Genomic DNA, 20,280 nt, shown 5'->3' on the forward strand with positions numbered 1-20,280 from the left:
GGTTGCCGAGGCATAAAAACACTTCCCAAATCTGTCCAGCACTCTAGACTCCTTGCTGGGCAGACTGAAATTGGCAGTTTCTTCCACCAGTTCTTTCTTGGTCACCACCACCACCATGATTGCATCAACTACGGGACCCTTACTCCTTCCTGTCTGAAGGGGGCACTAGACATCGATTCGGCTGCCTGGATATGGGCTCAATGGTGTCCGGTTCCTTCCATGCTCGGCGTGATACTAAATCCAACAGGGCATCTGACTGGGGGGGATACCCAGGATGTAGATGGGCCCATCCCAAACGTCTCCAAGAGAACTGACTCCCCAGCGAAAGGAAGTTGGGCAGACCACCCACCTTTCTGCTTCAGGATCTCTAATATGTCCCTGAAGGAGATATCTTCAGGTGGGGATCGGGGGGAATCCTTCCCCCTAATGGAAGTCACTATCCTCGGTTAAAGACTCCAAGGGGGAGTCCACATGCCTCCTTTTGCAAGTCTTCTTCCAAGGGACTTCCTCATCCGGGTATTCTGGGGAAGTGTCAGAAGAAGGGGATCCCTCCGGAGCAGGGAAACCTTGGAGACTGCCAAGGACAGGAAGACTTGTGACAGGGAGAGAGATTCAAGCCTGGATACGATGGGTTACATGGGCAGATTGGAGGATCTGTGCAGTCAAATCTCCAGCCTGGGAGAAGACCTTCTCCACTACCTTTAAAAACCAAAGGACCAGGAGAAGTCCTTTCCCCTTCCCCTGGAGCTGAAACCACAGAAGAAAAATGGGCAGGACTCGCTCCAGATCAAGGGTGTCCAGAAGAGATCAAACCCGAGCTGTTGAGTGCCGAGACATCTAAGGGAAGGGTCGGCTCCAAAAAAGACAGAGCCAATTCCAGTCCCCCAGAACCAGCACCGACACCACAGCTCCGAAACTCACTCCACTCCGAAAAGGTTGGAATGTGGTTTGCCAAGGGCATCCTTGGGGTTGAGGAAGGGAGCTTCCTCTGCACAGAGTTTGACTCGCATGGTAGCCCCGAATCCCATGACTCCAAAGCCAAGGGACAAATCAGAGGAAGAGTCCTGATGGGGTGATCTGGGTAGCTCACAGATCCAACAGGAGACGGAGCACAGATTACCACCATCTGGAACTGGGCCTTAAGAAACCTCATCATCTCATCCATGTCCACCTATGACCAGCTTCTTGACGACCTGGAGGAAGCCAATGAGGGGGGCCTGGAGTTCTTAGACTTAAAGGATAGAGCCAGGGACTTAGTCGAGGTCCTTGGATCCAAGGGAATAGGATCCAAAGTGGGAGCCGATGAAGGCACGAGGAAATGGTAATGATCTCCCCCGGATCCATAGAGGCTGTAGGATCTGATCGGGGAGCTTCTGTTATTAAGACAGTCCCTCGGTGAGGTAGGGAGGGGCCTCTTTTTAGACTCCTTAGGAGTAGGAGAAGCAGAGGAAGAAGCCAGAGAAGGGGTCTGAGCTTCAAGAGTTGAGGAGGGTAGAATGACCCTGAGAATAAGTTTATTCCGTTGGTCTGCAAGTGCCTAGGATTAAAGGCAGCACAGAAGGAACACACTGCTTTCGAGTGATCGGCACCCACGCAATAGACGCACTCATTGTGGGCATCCTGATTGGGGATTTTATGCCCACAAGAACTGCAGCATTTAAAGCCAGGAACCGGTTTGTCCACCATAACTGATGAAAAAAAGCTCACCAAAACACACCTATTAAGTACAGTAGTACAGTTAATTACAAATAAGTAAAACTACTGAACTCTATCTACAAGACAGTAAACCTAACTCTAAAAACATGCTAACTAATTTAACAATTCACAAAGAAAAGTTTAACTAACCTTGTCTACTTTTTTGTATAGAAAAGAAAAAGAAGATATGCTCTCACACACTACTAAAAAGAAAAGAGAGAGGGAGAAAGAAGTATGGTAGAACCACTGACTTACAGTTATGAAGGAAAATCTATCAAAAAATAGTTAACCCACGCTTGAGAGATGAAATCCGCATTTGATTCGGAGCAGCAGTAGTTGGGTGGATGCAAGGCATTATGGGTATGAGGAAGGAGCGTGAGAGTCATATCCAAGTCTGTGAAATGTGGCTGAGCCGGATCTGACACCCTATTGTGAGGAGGAATGAAGAAAACAACATCATATCGATACATAATTTCTTTCTTATACTCAACAGTCCACTCTAATATCTGTATGGCTCTTTTTTGGCCCATCAGTTTTTGTGATTTTTCTGGACTGCTACTTCCTTCCTTTTCTATTAATGTATGTATGTCTGCATCTTAAGAGATAATTTAATAACAGTGTTTAAAATGTTTTGGGGGCACTGTAGAGCTTGAATATATGGATAAAAATGTGTTCTTCATAAAACAATGAAATACTGAATCTGAAAGATTATGGACCTTAAAAACAGAAATAGTTTATGATGGAGAAATTAGAGCACAGAAATGGATGTAGCTCTACAAGGAACACGTGAAAATTGGAGAATCGTGACCATATAGGCATTTTTCAGTTAATATTCCCTTTCCAGCACAATTTAAGAGGCATGTCTAGTCTATACAGGTAAATAAGAGGTCTTTGAGACACTAGACCTCAGAATGTAACCAGATTTTTAAACAGTGGCAGATACTGCAAAAAAGGAGGTGGTTATAGCACTTGTACAGCTGCTGAAGAGTGTCTACTGGATAAGAATTAAAGGTGGCCAATCAAGGAGTGCACTTCCAGACTGAACTAGACTTTTGAAAAAAGTTGTCACAAATTCTGCAAGTTTACCATGAACATAATGGAAATCAACTACAAGCAACAATCAGAGCGTTAAACTTCTCTACTACCAAATGTCTAGGAAAGGAGTTCTTGGTACATGAGCTTTCTCTTTGTGAGGTGAACTGAGAGTAATGGTTAGTTAAAACTTGGATGTAGACTCTCACATCAGAAGTGTGCATATTCTATAGACAATTAGGATAGCCAAACGCAAGCAGTTTACAACAGAGACCATTACAGCTAAAGACAGAAAGACTATTGTTTTACAGATTGGAGAGGGTAAACTTTTCTTACCCCCAGATTTACAGTTACTGGGGCATCAATGTAGGAGTACTCTTGAAGATGTTTGGAGATCTTAGATGTCACAGCCAGAACAGCTCACAAAAACAAAATTTACATATTTGATGATCTACTAGAAACATGAGACATGCACAATTTCTCACATCAAAGGAGGAAAAAACTGCTGAAAAATGAAGGCAGCTGGCTGAGATTTATTATCTGAGTTTTGTATTATTAAAGCTTCCTGTAGAAGCCCTATGATTTCCATTCAAGCAGATTTGCTTATCAGACTGTTAATATGAAAATAATGGCATGTAGAGTATAAAACCTGTGCAAGTATTAATATTGAGTAACGACACACACAAACACACACATGTATGTATGTATATATATATATATATATATATATATATATATATATATATATATATTTTTTTTTTTTAAATTTTATTTTACATTTGGTTAACAGGAAAGTCCGACTGGACATATGTCTTTTTTCAGCAGAGACCCGGGGAGAAAAGCTCCATATGTAACAAACAGTAATACAATACAATATTTAAACAATAAGATAATCATACTAATTACATATTGATTGTATAAAAATAATCAGTTTCACAATATAACATTTAAACTATGAGAGAGGAATTAGAAGAATTAGACAGTCACAGTTTCAAGTTTGAAGAGTTAGCAATCGGGTAGACATGTTAGTTAAGAGAAGTGGTTATCATGTAAAGGTAAAATTTTGGCACACAGTTTACATGCAAACAACCATTTACACAATTATTATTAAGGTCACAGTTTGTCATCTAAGATAACACAACCAATTTAGTGTTGTTAGTAAGAGTACAGAAGAGGTAATTCAAATAGTCAGAGAAGGTTTGGTCAGGTGTACAGCAAGGGCAGAGCCACTTCTTATGTGAGTTTTTAGCATTTTTTTAAATTGAGACAGGACAGAGGTAGACAGAATTTCATATGGTAGTGAATTCCAGACTTTGCCTGTGTAGTTAGAGAAAAGGGATTCTCCAAGCAAAGTTTTTGGCTGTACTGATTTTAATGGGTGGTTTGTTGCTGGAGCGTAAAGTTCTGGTATTAGAGTGCTACAGCAGTATTCTTTGTAAAGCAGGTGTTTTCTCGCCTTGATAGAATATCCTGTAGGCCATGGTTAGCTGATTATAGAGCAGAAGTTGAGGGAGTTACAGCCAATTGAGCTTTATATGTGTGATACAGTGGTGAGATCTTGATGGGGAATTGGTGGCGTATCTGGCAATCTTATTGGAACAGGTTTCAAGTTTTACTAGTTCAGATTTTCTTAGGTTTGTGAGTATGGGGGATGCATATAACAAGGTAGATATCAAATGAAATTGGGAAATTCTAGCTTTAGTGTCATTTGTGGAGCAGTGTTTGTTCTTATATAGTGTTCCAAGTATTTTATGTGCATTTTTATTGTTTGGGATATGTGGACATCAAATTTCACATTGCAGTCAATTTCTACTCCTAACAGCTTGGTGTGAAGAGAGGGGAAAATGCTTGTATTATCTAATGAAATAATGCTAAATGAGTTTGTGGATGCACTTGACTTAGTGGGTTGCAATACCATAAGTTTTTTTTTTTTTTTTGGGGGGGGGGGGTCAGAATTAGTTGGGAGTTTGTTAGCCAAATCTCTATTGCCAGGAAGAATTGTTGAGTTAGTTTTTGAAGCTCCTCAATAATAGTAGCAACACATATTACTGTTGAGTCATCTGCATACTGAATGAGTGATGCTTGTGGGGTTGAGGTGTGTAGATTATTAGTGAATACTGAGAAGACTGCTGCGGTAGCGTTGTCGCCTCACAGTAAGACGTGGTCCGGTTCGATTCTCAGCTAGAGCGTCTTCTGCATGGAGACATGCGTGAATGGGCTTACCTTCGTTGAAGGTTGTGCGTCAGGCCTGGCAAGCCAGTACGTAAAAATCAACTGCCAATCATTAGCGGACTGGAGTTCCGCTGTGGCGACCCCTAACCAGGAAAAGCCGAAAAGACACAAACAAACTGAGAAAACTACAGGGCCTAAGACTGAGCCTTGTGGAACACCTAATGTAACAGGTAGAAGGGGTGATAACATTTGCTGCCAACGCACAGCTTGCTGGTGCCTGTTTAGGTAGTCCTGGAAACAGGCAATGGTTAAGGTTTAGAAGTTTATTATATGAGACCATATCAAAGGCTTTTTATAGGTCTAAGAAGATAGAGGATACCTAATTATCATTGTTTCTGTGGAGGTTGATAGTGTTAGTAAATGTCATTAATGCGGTAGTCGCGCTGTGATATGGCTGGAAGTCATGCTGGGTACGGGTTAGTAGCTTGTTGTTATGCATGTAGTCTGTGATTTGCTTGTGAACGATTCTTTCTAGGATCTTAGTGGTGACAAGATTGCAACTGGACGATAGTTACGGAGATCAGTTGATGGGTCTCCTTGATGATGTGGTATAATATGTGAGGTTTTTCATATGTTAGGGACCTGGTGTTCTTCCAAGGATTATTAATAAGCATGGATACTGGATAGGCAATACTTTCAGCAGTTAGTTTTAGGAAATCAGCTGGTAAGTTGTCTGCAGCTAGAGTGGTTAGATTTACTTTCTTAAGCAGTTTTTTGATTTTATTTGTTGGTATTGATTGCAGTGAGAATATGGTTTTATTTTTGACTGGTAGAGAATTAGCTGAGTTAGTGGAAGGGTTTTGTTTCCTGGATACTGCTAAGATAGTCTCAGTAAAATATGTATTGAATTGGGTGTCAATATTATCTATATTATTGGTTGTAGCGAGGAGGGGTGTTAACTTTACCTGGTTGGACTATATTGTTTATTGTTGTCCAGAATTTCAGTGGATTATTGTGGTACGTAGTTTAGGATTTAGAGTAATAATTTAGTTTGTCCTGTCTAATATGTTTCTTGGATTGATTTCTGAGCTCACGATGGATTTGTAATGCAAACTGAGATTTAGTTACATATATATATTTACAGATTTATAGTTTTATATATATATATATATATATATATATATATATATATATATATATATATACACATACACACACACACACACACATATGGGTTACCTTTATATTATCAAATGTTCGACAATGATGTGGTTGAGACCATATCATCGAACATCTGAATGTTTGACAATGCAAAGGTAAGATAATATGGTAGAAATAAAATAAAAAAACAGTGTCTATAGCAAACCTCCTGCACCCCCCCATACCCCCGTTATCGAAATATACCAGCTCCGAGATAGCACTAAATTCCAGTCCCAGCAAATGACTGAATGGACATCTCCAGACAGCGCGGAATGGGAATATTTCCCGTCACCGCAATTTAGTGCGATCTCGGAGTTGGAATATTTAAGTAAGGGGGGGTGCTTGTCCCCCTGCTATACACCTTTTGCTTTGCTTCATTTTTTTTTGTTACATTTACATTGTCGAACATTTGAATGTTCGATGATATGGTTTCGGCCATATGACTGTCGAACATTTGAACGTTCAATAATGTAAAGGTAACCCATATATATATATATATATATATATATATATATATATATATATATATATACACACATATATGTATATATATATATATATATATATATATATATATATATATATATATATATATATATATATATATATATATATATATATATATATATATATATATATATATATATATATATATATATATATATATATATATATATATATATATATATATATATATATATATATATATATATATATATATATATATATATATATATATATATATATATATATATATATATATATATATATATATATATATATATATATATATATATATATATATATATATATATATATATATATATATATATATACACACATATACACACACACATACGCACACATATATATTATATACATACATAGTGGATACAAAAAGTTTACACACCCCTGTTAAAATGCCAGGTTTTTGTGATATAAAAAAATGAGACCACAATAAATAATTTCAAAACTTTTCCCACCTTTAATGTGTCCTATAACCTGTACAATTCAATTGAAAAACAAACGAATCTGGTAGGGGAAAAATATAAAAAAATAAAAAATGTACAATAAGCTGGTTGCATAATTATGCACACCCTTAAACTAATACTTTGCTGAAGCACCTTTTGATTTAACTGCAGCATTCTGTCGTCTTCGGTACACACCTGCCATCAATTCAACAGACTCTGATTAACCCCAAATAAAGTTCAGCTGTCCTTGTAGGATTTTCCTGACATTTACTCAGTTGCCTGCTATAGCAAAAGCCATGGTTCACAGAGCGCTTACAAAGCGTCAAAGGGATCTCATTGTTGAAAGGTCAGGAGCAGGGTACAAACAAATTTCCACAGCACTGGATATACCATGGAACACAGTGAAGACACTCATCAAAAAGTGGAGAAAATATGGGGACAACAGTGACGCTGCAAAAAAACGGACGTTCACCCAAAAGTGATGAAAAGACAATACAAAAACTGGTCAGGCAGGGTGCCAACAGACCTACAGCAACACTAAAGGAGCTGCTGGAATTTCTGGCAAGTACTAGTTGTGTACTACATGTGACAACAATCTCCCGTATTCTTCATATGTCTGGGCTATGGGTAGGGTTGCAAGACGGAAGCCTTTTCTTACACAGAAAAACATCCAGGCCCTGCTAAAATTTGCAAAACAATACATCAGGTTTCCCAAAAGCATGTGGGAAAAAGTGTTATGGTCTGATGAGATCAAGGTTGAACTTTATGACCACAATTACAAAAGGTAAGTTTTCAGCAAAAACAACACTCTGCATCACCAAAAGAACATCATCCCCACGGTGAAGCATGGTGGTAGCAGTATCATGCTTTGGGGTTGCTTTTCATCAGCTGGAACTGGGACTTTAGCCAAGGTGGAGGGAATTATGAACAGCTCCAAATGCCAGTCACTTTCGACCCAAAACCTTCAGGCGTCTGCTAGAAAGATGAAAATGAAGAGGAATTTCACCTTTCAATACAACAATGACCCCAAGCATACACCCAAATCAACAAAAGAATGGCTTCATCAGAAGAAAATTAAAATCTTGTAATGGTCCAGCCAGAGCCCATATCTAAATCCAATAGAAAATCTGTGGGGTGACCTGAAGAGGGCTATGCACAAGAGATGCCCTCGCAATCTGACAGATTTGGAGTGCTTTTACAATGAAGAGTGGGCAAATGTTGCCAAGTCAAGATGTGCCTTGCTGACAGACTCCTACACAAGAAGACTGAATACTGTAATTGAATCAAAAGGTGCTTCAACAAAGTATTAGTTTAAGGATAATCCCACTTATGCAACCAGCTTACTGTATGTTTTTTATTTTTTATATTTTTCCTCTAACAGATTTGTTTTTCAATTGAATTGTACAGGTTATAGCCCTATAAAAGGTGGGAAAAGTTTTGAAATGATTTACTGTGGTCTTATTTTTTATATCACAAAAACCTGGCATTTTAACAGAGGTGTGCAAACTTTTTATATCCACTGTGTATATAGGGCGGCCATGGTGGTGCAGCGGTTAGTGTTGCCGCTTCACAGCAAGAGGTTCTCTGGTTCGATTTTCAGCTGGGGTGCCTTCTGTGTGGAGTCTGCATGTCCTCCCTGTGGTCGCGTGGGTTTCCTCCGGGTGCTCCGGTTTCCTCCCACATCCTAAAGACATGCAGTAGTTGGACTGGACACTCTAAATTGGCCCTAGGTGTGAGTGTGTGCGTGTGTGTGCCTTCTGTGGAAGGTTGGGCGCCGGGCTGGCAACTCGACACCATAAACCTCCACTGCCAAACATGAGTGGACAGATGATCTACTGTGGCGACCCCTGACCGTGAAAAGCCGAAAGAAGAAGAAGAAAAAAAATATATATATATATATATATATATATGTATACACACACATATATATATATATGTGTGTGTGTGTGTGTGTGTGTGTGTGTGTGTGTGTGTGTGTGTGTGTGTGTATATATATATATATATATATATATATATATATATATATAGGTCTTCTTTGATTCACTGAAAACTCATTTCACTGAATTTCAAAACACTCGCATCAAATCACTGAAAACTCATTTCACTGAATCTAAGTACTGTTGGGCAAATAAAACATATATGCCCTTCTCCCCACTGTAGTGTAATGCTGGAGTTAGTATATATAGTTGGGGGGGGGTGTAGCCCCCACCTACATTTGGTTTTACATTGTTAGCTTTCAGTAAAATGAGATACATAAATATAAAAGCTAAATAGGTGGGGGCTACACTCCCTAATCCCCCCCAATGTGGTAAAATTGGTGAAAAGGTTGATGCAGTAAATTTGTTGGCAAAGAATGAAGTGTTTTGTACTGGCCAGATCAATAGTAAATCCACCGAGCTTAACGTAGACACTGGCTCAGAGTGTAATGTTATGTTATGAAATCAGAATATGTATTAACCCAAGAGATATGAACAGAGCATTAAAGAGACCGCATCATCTAATCCGTACAATCAAGGAAGTTGCAGCCCTAATACCAAATTCCACTGTTTTTTCTGTCTTGGATGCAAAAAGTTCATTTTGGCAAGTGATGCTTGAATGCAAATCCTCATTATTGACTACTTTCAGTACCACATTTGGCAGATATAGATTCCTCAGGATGCCACTTGGAATAAATTTGGCAAGTGAAGTCTTTCAGCGTGCAATGTAGCAAATTTTTTCAGGTTATCCTTGTGCCATAACATTAGATGATTTATTGGTTGGAGGCAATTGTGAAGCAGAGCATGACAGAAACCTTAAGAAAGTTCTAGACAGAGCATGTGAAGTGAACTTAAAGCTCAATCCTCTGAAGTACAAATTCAGGCTACCAGAAGTTACATATGTAGGTCATTTATTTACTAGCACTGGCTTGCGACCAGACCCCGTCCAAGCAAGCAGCCATTCTTGAGATGCCAGCATCAGATAATGTTCAGGCTCTACAATGTTTTCTTGGTATGGTCAACTACTTAGGCAGGTTTGTACCAGACTTCAGTGAGTTAACAGCACCTTTGAGAGACCTGACATGCAAAAATGTTATATGGTCTTGGATGGAACAGCACCAGAAGGCATCTGAAGACCTTAAGCAGAAAATTTTCACTCCACCTACATTAAGATACTATGATGTCAATAAACCAGTAACACTTTCCTGTGATGCTTCAAAATTTGGTCTTGGCCCAGTTATTCTTCAAGAAGGCAGACCAGTAACCTATGCATCTAGGACTCTAACCCAGACTGAAATGTAATATGCTCAAACTGACAAAGAACTTTTGGTAATAAAATCTGCATGTTCAAAAATTTCATGACTATATCTATGGTCAAGCTATTCAGATTGAAACTGATCACCAACCTCTAGTTACTATTCTAAAGAAGCCTATGCATTCAGCTCCAGTGAGATTACAAAGAATGATGCTCACACTGCAAAAGTGCAACTTCATAATGGTCTATACATAAGGCAGACTTCTTTATCTGGCTGATACTGTATCCAGATCACCCAGAAATACAACGGAAAAGCTTCATGCAGAGAATTCCATGTCGTGGAAGTGCGTAACTTTTCTACCACGAGACTTGATAAGCTGAGAGATCATACAAAGACTGATCCTGTTTTGTAAAAGGTCAACCACTATATTAATGTTGGATGGCCGTCAAAGCAATCTAGTGTACTACATGAAGTGCAAACTTATTTTCCTTACAGAGATGAGATGTTGATGGAATATGGCATTATTTTCAAAGGTCCTAGAATTGTTGTTCCTACTTCCTTACAACATGAATATATCCATATTTTGCATCATGGTCACCCGGGTTCCGAATCTACAAAAGAAGGGCGAGAGAACTAGTATTTTGGCCTTCTCTAGTAAAAGACACTGATAAAGTACTTTCTTCTTGTTCAGTACGCAACAGTACTAAACCGCAATTGCAAAGAGAACCACTTCAGCTAAGTCAAGTTCCTGAACTACCTGGTCAACAGTAACCACTGATATACTTGAGTGGAACAATCAGCATTACTTAGTGTTGGTAGACTCTTATTCAACCTGGTTTGAGATTGATTTACTATCTAATCCAACATCCATTGCTGGCATCACCAAGTTGAAATGTCATTTCTCAGTCCATGGTAGCCCACACAAAGTTATTTCTGACAATAGTCAGTTGTTTTAGAAATTTGCAATAGAATGGGATTTTATACATGTTACTAGTAGTCCAGAATATCTACAATCAAATGGACTAGCTGAACATGCAGTACAGAGTGCAAAGCAATTACTTGAGAGGTCAAAGCGTAATGATACAGATGCCTTTTTGAATTTACTCAATCTCAGAAACAAATCTTGCGACGATATACTTGGCTCGCCTGCTCAGAGACTTCTATCTAGGCAAACCAGAACAACATTGCTTATTACTTCCAGTTTGTTGAGGCCTACAGCTAAGAGCAACAGAATTATTACAGCTCAGTTATTCAAAAAGCGTTCTTTCCATAAGTTCAGCTATGACAAATTGAGCAGATTTCTTCATACATTGAAAGGAGGAGAGACAGTGAGGATACAAACAGCGAAAGGTTTTGACCAGATTGGTCAAGTAACAGGTATATGTACCGACCCAAGATCCTACTTCGTAAAATCTGAGGATGTGGAGTACAGGAGAAATCGCAGAAATCTTCTTCCTGTACCAGAATCAATATCACAACATTGTTCCTGTGATATAGACTCTAGATCTCAGAGCAATCCAGACAATACTGTCATTGCAGAAGATTTCTTAACTTCTACTTCCATTCCTAATGATGTTCCTGATGTCCCTAAAGTTGAACATTCAGGAGAGACAGTCCCAGTTGCTAGACCTAATTCTAATTTCTATATTACACGATTTGGTCATATTTCCAGCCCTAGTGTGAAACACTCAGCAACCTGGACATAACTGTCTATATGTATTTAGTTCTGCATAACTGCATGACAAAGAATTATTTGTATTGATTGCATGTCAATTAATGTTGTCAATATTTCATTTCTTCTGTAAGGTATCTGATGAACAATGTCATAAACAAAATCTTTTAAGGCCTTTATTTAAATTTAATTAAAGAAGCTTTAAAAAATCCAGACAGTTTTTATTAAAAAAAATCATATTTTGTCTATACCTACTATGATACACTCTTACCTGTAAAACAGGACATATGCTTCAGCAGACTGCACCACAGTTTCATGGACTTCGGTAACATACTGGTCGTCAAATTCATACCACTGTCCGTTTATCACATTCTGGCAGTAGGCTATGTAGTGTCCACCTGTGGTAAATAACATTGGAAGTGAGTGGGGGTCAGGTAAGGAAATAAACCAAAAACAACTTGTCAGAAATACCAACAACCTAACGATGTATGAAATCCTCTATATACAGTAATGAGATTCACTCATCACTTAACAGACAACAGGAAAGCAAACAAAGTAAATGTGGTGTATTTGGCCTTTTAGTGACCAGCAAAATACTTTAAACATTAGATTAGTAGTGGAACATCATGTTAATATTCTACTAGTACATAAATCTATTCGGCTCACTTGTCTTTAAAGAGAAAAGAATCAGATCTTCTGTGATTGCATTCACTGCCTGTAAATCCACCTGGAAGAAGTAACTAGATGGATGTAATAAATCTGCTTGGCTGGTCCCCTGGCTAATTAGTACATTCTTCAACTTACAAAAGCACGTATGTATGGTAATGACTTGAATGTCATGGTCCATGTTTGGACAAATAGCCTGGCTAAGGAAGGTTCCCAGCACTACAACAAGAATTTACAGAACTGGAGAACTGATTAAGACACGTAGCACAAACTGTTTGTTAACATTTTTGCATGTGCTGCTTGTACATTACTACTGGTGAAATCCGATTGTTCCGGGTTCAACTAACAAATGAACAGACAGTGTAGACATCACGACTTTGGCCTCACTAAGTAATGCAGATACACTTTCAGGAATACAGACTTGCATACTGATACTGCCTGTATTTGTCTGTAATGAAATTCAGGATCATTAGAAAAAGATTTAAGAGCTTTACTGCCAAGCCTTTAAATTAGCTAGATGAGACACACATTGTAGTTCTTATAGAAATGACAGGTAATAAAGCCATAAATACACCCTTTAATGAAGCTTGAGCAGTATGTTTAGTTCCTGAAGACCACAAGGTCTCACAAGAGTGACAGCACGCCTAAGACTGTGAAGCTAGAGCCCATTCAGTCTGACCTCAGAGGAAAAATAAAGGCATCACTACCAATAAAAGAACTTGAATAACCTGACCAGCTGTGGTGTAGTATGCAAAGCATGGAAAGACAGAGCAATAGCTAGGTCACTTAGCACCTTGGACAGTTCCCCAGACATGTGTCCAAGTCAAGTTAAAGTGGAGGACCAAGAGAGAAAGATAAAGTCTCAGGACCAAAAGTGTTGAAGGCAGGTATATGGTTTGGTCATCTAGCACAGCGTGCAGTTTCCCCAAACTACTGCTCCCATCAACTGTAAGTTTTGGACTAAAAGATTAAAAAAAATAAATAAAAAAATAACAACTGCAATTGTAACAAGCTGCTTCCTACACTTACTAAGAAGCGAAGCTCTGTGAAAGCACATTCAGCATTTATTAAAGAAGCCATGATATCACCCATGTCTTCTTACATGAACTGAAATTCTGCACTCACTTCTCATCTGCAACGAACAATCATGCCCCATAACAAAACTGCACTCAAGGCAACCCTCCCTGGTAAAAGAAAAGTTGTGTCAGATTCGTTGAATGGTCTTCTGGAGCTGAATAAGTAGGGAAGCATATCAGAGAGTAAATGTGGCTTTACAAAGATGCGAAACACAATTCTACAGAAAAGTTTAGTAAAGTAAAATGTCCTTGGAAATGGCTTACAGTGATAGCATGATCAATACTTTAGTTGAAGAACAGGACATAAAAGAATATTAGGAAACAAAATACAAAGTATGAAGTGCTACTGTTAGGATGATATACATCACAGTACAATTTCTGTTCCTTTATAATAAAAGTTTCACAATGTCAGAAGTGTGTGCATTTTTATAGATTATAGCTGCAGAATGCCAGAAAGGAATGTATTTTTCTGCTAATGAAACAAAGACAATTGAAACATAAAGATAACTTTATTATCAAGAGACAGAAACTTAAAAATTATTTCATAACCTTGTGGCCATCCAAAGTAAAAAGGATCCATTTTCCCTCATTTTAGATTCTGGAAGGGGAGACAGGGAGATGGTAAGCTTGGCTCAATGTAAATTCTGATACCAAGTTAGATATAAATAAAGGATTTGTTCTCAAAGAAATCCTGTCTTTGAGGAAAATGAGATAAAGCAGACCCACCATAAGAGATTCCACCCAAGATGCTCTTCTTGCAGAAGCCAGAGCAATCACTAACAATCCATGATAAGAAACTCAAATCAGTCTGAAGGGATGGTTCAAATGGAAAAGATATTTTCAAAACAAAATTAAGATCCCAAGAAGGAAATGCCTGTTTTATAGATGAACATATATATAAATTCCTGTTTCAAAAACAGCTAAAATAAGAGTGCATTGAAATAGGAGGATCCATGGGCAGACATGCTGAAACGGCCTTAATACAAACCTTGATAGAGGAAAAAGAAGTCAGAGGATAAAACTTGCACAAATATTTTAGAACCAAAGAAGCATTATTAGCCTTAAAATGCTCTTAGTTCTTAATGTGGCACAAACAAGAAAATCTTAGCATAAGCTAACACAGTAGCATTTTCTAGAAGCAGGATTTCTTTGTGTCCTATATTATCTACCATACATCCTCAGAAAATAGGTGCCTAAAATCTATAAAGACTTCATCATGCAGACAGTCTTGCAGATAATGGTTCAAGCTGGGGAGTCTCAAACAACCCCAGTCTTGTGTGATTAAGTCAAGTCTGTGAGAAGTGTGTGGCAACTGCCCTTGGCATTTCTAAAAGAAGAAAGAAATACAGTTGTGTACAATCTTACCATAACAGTACATGTCCTTGTCTTCACTGATATTCATAAACTAAGGGATATCCTGCCGAAGATAAGCCAACATCTGTCTAGTATACCAAAACTTTTAGTACTTACAGGCACTTTACATCACACACAATGCTCCCCATGAAAGGTGTAGGGCATAAAGGTGGTGTGTGGACACACACACAGAACTGGAAAGGCCTCTGGAGGAACAGAATGCCCCCCTAGGGGCAAGGAAAAATATGTGCATCCAAAAGGAGAAAAAGGAGAACAACCTCTCGGTAAAGGTCAAGAAAGAATAGGCTAGAGCAGAGAAGTCAGGAGGGAGGGAACGAACACTGCAAAAGCATTTTCTTCCATAGCACTGTTGCAGTATTCATACACTAAGGGAGAGTATAAAAGTTGAAGAGAAAGCCTGGGAGGAAGAGTATGGCACAGAAGAGCCTTCCAGAAATCCATGCAGGACAGCCCTGGCAAAGCCAGATCAAGCCTTGGAAATTACATCAAACTTGTAAGGCTTAGTGAAATTATGTACACTGGACCAAGTAGTAGCCTCAAGGATGGAATTGGTATCCAGCCCCTTGAAGAAGCCCTAATAGAATCAGCCTTTACTGACAAGGAAAGACATTTACCATGAAAAGAATAAAAAACAGAAATGGGCTTAGAAATCCAGGTACAGATGGTTTGCTTAGAAATAGCCAAACCCAAAGACCTGGGATAAAATGAATCAAACAGCTTCCCAGATTTGTGAATAACTTTAGTTTTACCCAAATAATATCCGAGTTGTCTATGCAAATCCAAGGTGTGAAGAACCTTCTTACTAGCAGACTGCAGAGAAGGAAAAAAGGAGGGAAGATGAATCGACTGATTATGGGACAATTCACTGACCACCTTGGGCATAAAAGAAAGGTCAGTATGAAGAGACACCCAGTCCCTGTGGAAAAGTAGGAAAGGAGAAACAGTCATGACAGCTTAAAGTTCAGACACTCTCTTGACTGAAGCGAAAGCTAAAAGAACAGTCTTCCAAGTACAATGTTGTAAGGAAGCAGGCTCCAAATGAGTCTGAGTCAAATTTTCAAGCACAAAACTGAGGTCCCAGGAAGGCAGAATAGTGATATGAAGGATAAATTTCGGAAATTGTTTGACCTCAAATCTAGAGGCCAGAGGAGGAATCGGGCAGACAAGTGAGCCTTAAAAGAAGAATATGCTAACTCAGCATGGAGCAGATCAGAGAAATAAGACAGAACCACAGGAAACTCCATAGATAAGGAATCTTGATGGTGAGACAGGCACTAGACAGAAAATATTTTCCATTTGGACATGTACGATTTCCTGGTAGTGGGTTTCCTGGCCTCGCGCAGTACCCAAAGCATGTCCTTGGAAAAGAGGTGCCTGAAAGGGATCAAAACCCTATCACCCACAGCATCAGTTGAAGAGTGGACAAGTGAGGATGGAAAAGAGACCCTTTGCCTTTTGTGAGAAGATCCACCAGGTGAGGTAACTTGTGGTGACTGCCCCTGGCCAAGTGAAAAAGAAAGGGGAACCAGTGCTTCCTGGGCCAAAAGGGAGTCACTAGCAAGATTTTGGAAGAGTCCTGCCTGATCTTGTGCGCCACTCAAGGTAATACAGGAAGGGGAAGGAAGGCATACAGAAATATCCCCTTCCAACGAAAAGGACAGGGCATCCTCCTTCCAAGCCAGAGGACTTAGAACTCTGAAACAGAAGAGAGAAAGTCGTCAGTTTAGAGTGGAGGCAAAAAGACCTACCTGTTGAATACAAAGACAATGTCCAGGAACACATCTCTGTAAAGCATCCATTTGTATGCTGGACCTGCTTAAACGATCTGCCACTTGATTGTGCTCATAGGGAATGTAAACTGCTTGAAGAGTCACATGATACTGGACAGCTAGATCTCATACCTGAAGAGCTAGTCTTCAAAGAAGATAACACCTTTTACCCCCCCACCCACTGTTGACAAACCACATCACTGTGGTACTGTCTGTGCTTTGAGGGACCCAGGATGAAAGAGGGAATGAAAAGCCTGAAGAGCTAGAAGCACAGCTGTCATTTCCTTTATACTTGTGTGGTCTGACCTCTGATGAAGACGCCAGAGACCCTGAATCTTGAAAGAGCCAAAGAAGGCCCCTCCCAATCCCCTGTCTGAGACTTCTGTAAAGAGCTCTTGAGTTGGGAGTGGAGCTTGGAAAGGAAACCCCAAGCTGAGAGAAATCTGAAGAATTTACCACTGACGCTTGAGACACGGAAGAAGGGGTACTGGGAGGTCCAAGGAGTGCCAATGTTGGAGCCCCAGTGATTTGAGGTACCACTGAAGCTTTCTCATGAGGAGCCTTGGCCAGAGGGAGCATAGGGATGGTGGAAGCCATGAATCCGAGGACTCTGAGAAATTATCTGGCCGTGACTGAAGTCAGAGGAAGAAGAGACTGGAAAAAGGCAAGTGAGAGATAAGGTCTTGTGGGCAGGCAGAGATGCCAACATGGGGATGGTCTAAAGCCTACAAATGAGGAAAACATGATCCTGCGAGGGCATCAAGAATTTACATCTGGAAGTTTATGGTGAAGCCTAGACTCTGTAAAAGGGAAATAGTAAACCAGAGTTCTTGAAGCACAGCAATGGAGGAAGAACCTGAATGAGCAAATCATCCAGGTAGGGAACGATCTGAGCTCCTCTCATCTTGCAAAAGGCAATGACAGGAGCAAGTCACTAAGGCAGCAGAGAACTGAAAATACAAGGAAGAAACAGAGAAATGTAAACATTTTCTGAAAAGGGGATAAATTGGGATATGAAGGTAGGCATCCGTGAGATAGAGAGAGGCCAGCAAGGCCTGGAGTAGAAGAAATTGAAATAAAGTCTAAAGAGATAACATCCAAAAGGAAGGATTTTTTGAGAAAGGTGTTGAGCCCAGAAAGATCCAGAAGTGGTCTCCATGCCCCCTCCTTTCCTGGAACCAAAACAATTCTATAATAAAAGCCCCTTCCTGCCTGAGCAGCCCAGCTTGAAGCCCTGGACCAAAAGTGAATTCAGCACCTCTGGGAGAAGAAAGAGTTATTCCTGAGAAGGTTGAGGGATGCCCAAAAAGGGAGGAAGCTATTTCCAAACCATGAAATATCCCTGGAGGATAATGCATAGAACCCAAGAGTCAGTTGTGGTCTGTAATAAGTTTGGAAGAGACAGGGAAAGATGAGGGATAAGGAAACCTGGTAGAGAGAAAGGGGAAACAAACTGTCAAATGGAACATTGCTTATCCTAAGAAGTGGATTTCTGGGAAGTAGAGGTTTGAGTAGAGTTAGCAGGGTGCACACATCTAGAACCCTTTTTCCTTTGGGCAAAATATGTTTCAACTCCTGCAAGGCTTTACCCTTAACCTGGACTGACTCGAAAAATTCAGCAACAGCAGTACCAAAAAATATTTTTAATATCCAATGGAGCATACACTTAGGCCTTAGTGTCATCAGACAAAGAGTAATGCCACATAACTGAATCAAAGGCCAGAGCCCTGAAGAAGGCCTCAGCAACATTGTAGCTGCATTTGATAGAGTGACAAGCAACTTGAGAGATAGAGCCCAACAGGGAAAGGGCAGAAGTCTTCCCCTCAGAGTCAGGAAGGTCAGAAACCACTTTGGAAAGCTGAGAAAGGAGGACCAAAGTATACCTGGTCATACCAGTCTGGTAACTGATGGCACGAAAGGATAAAGTGGCAGCAGTATAAACCTTTTTCCCCAGCCTCTCCACAGTCCTACTATCCTCATCTAAAGGGAGGAAACGTTGTAGAGGGCAACAACTTGGAGTGCTTGTCAGAAGTGAAAGACACTACAGAAAGGTCAGCAGAAGGACATTTATAAAGAAATTTACATAACGTCAGTCACTTTGTAAAATCTATCAGGTTTCTTGAGTGCAGGGGGCTGAGAATCAGGGGTCACAAAAGCAGCTGAAAAGGCATCTAGAAGGGTAGCCAAAACAGGGCGAACAACCAATGGCTTAATAGACTCCATCATCAGGAGCTCATAATACCTTTTCAGAATTTCAGAGACGTCAGGACAATCTCCATTATGCAGGCAACAGTATCCCCAAAGAAGAGTTCCTCCTAAGAAGAATCTGTACTAATAAAATCCTTTTCTCTGAACCATAGTCCAAAGGGGGAAAGAATTTAAGAATAAGCCAAGGACTCTTCCCCAGACTCCAAATCCTTAGCTGAAGAATCTAGTTCCCTGGGTCTTTTAAGAGTGGAAGATCAGAGAGAGTCAGGTACAGACATCCCTTGAGGAGGCTTTAAAGCCATTACAGCATTAAATAACCCAAGTAAAATCCTGCCATTCACATTGGGGATCCTTAACAGCAAAGGAAATATGCTTGGTTTTCTGTTGCTTTTTCTGAGGGATGTCTGCACGAAACACCCTTGGGGGGGGGGTGTTAGACCACTCGCGACATTCAATAAGCACAGAAGGTATCTCCTCCTGTACTAAGATCTGTGACCCCCCCAATATAATCAGCTGAGGTTCCCCCTCAATATCAGCAGCAGATGTGCAATGAGTTGGACCCATGCTAGCCTCTAATGGGGTCACAGCAAGGGAATCCAAGGCAACCACTGGACGATCCTCCTGGCTTTCCCTAGCTTCAAGAGAAAACTCCAGGGGAGGCTGGACAGCAGCTGCATAAATAGACAAAGAGGAAAGACAACTACATAGGGTCTTAGGGACAAAAGCCTAGCAGACAGAACACTACTTATGGTCCTGAGAAGCTTCTAAACAGAAAAGACACTGATGGTGATGGTCTTTATGCAGAAATCTATCCCCCACACTGATATTTTCCCTTTCTGAATGACATGAACCTAACAGCACTAAATAAAACAGAACGATAGGAAGAAACACCAATGAGGCACTTATCTGAAACACAGCTTGGTAACCAGCACAACAGAAGGGCATTCAGACAGACGTTCAACAATGGCATTCAGACTGGCAGCAAAGAAGCTCTGAGTGTGTGCATCCATATGTCACCCTTATGCCCTAAGCCTTGCGCAGGGAGCATATATGTGATGGAATGTACCTGTAAGTACTAAAGGCTTTGGTATACTGGCTGGACATTGGACAATCCTCAGCAAAATATTCCTTAAGTCATGAGTACTGCAACAGTGACATGAAAAGACATCCACTGTTCCCTGGGCAAGAAGGGAGTTCACCACAAAGATCTTAG

General features: G+C 40.0%; 1 protein-coding gene across 5 annotated transcripts in view; it reads right to left on the minus strand.

The window, feature by feature from the left end:
- The window catches only part of USP20 (ubiquitin specific peptidase 20), a 5,014,215-nt gene that overhangs the window by 2,068,943 nt on the left and 2,924,992 nt on the right, over positions 1–20,280 (minus strand). For all 5 annotated transcript variants that reach the window (XM_044058629.1, XM_044058630.1, XM_044058628.1 and 2 more), the window contains one exon: positions 12,246–12,372. In XM_044058629.1, coding sequence (XP_043914564.1) covers positions 12,246–12,372 — 127 coding nt within the window. The remainder of the gene's footprint in view (positions 1–12,245; positions 12,373–20,280) is intronic.

This window comes from Protopterus annectens, chromosome 16.part0, assembly GCF_019279795.1.
Source record: "Protopterus annectens isolate FY-2018-M chromosome 16.part0, PAN1.0, whole genome shotgun sequence".
NCBI classification, from domain to species: Eukaryota; Metazoa; Chordata; order Ceratodontiformes; family Protopteridae; genus Protopterus; species Protopterus annectens.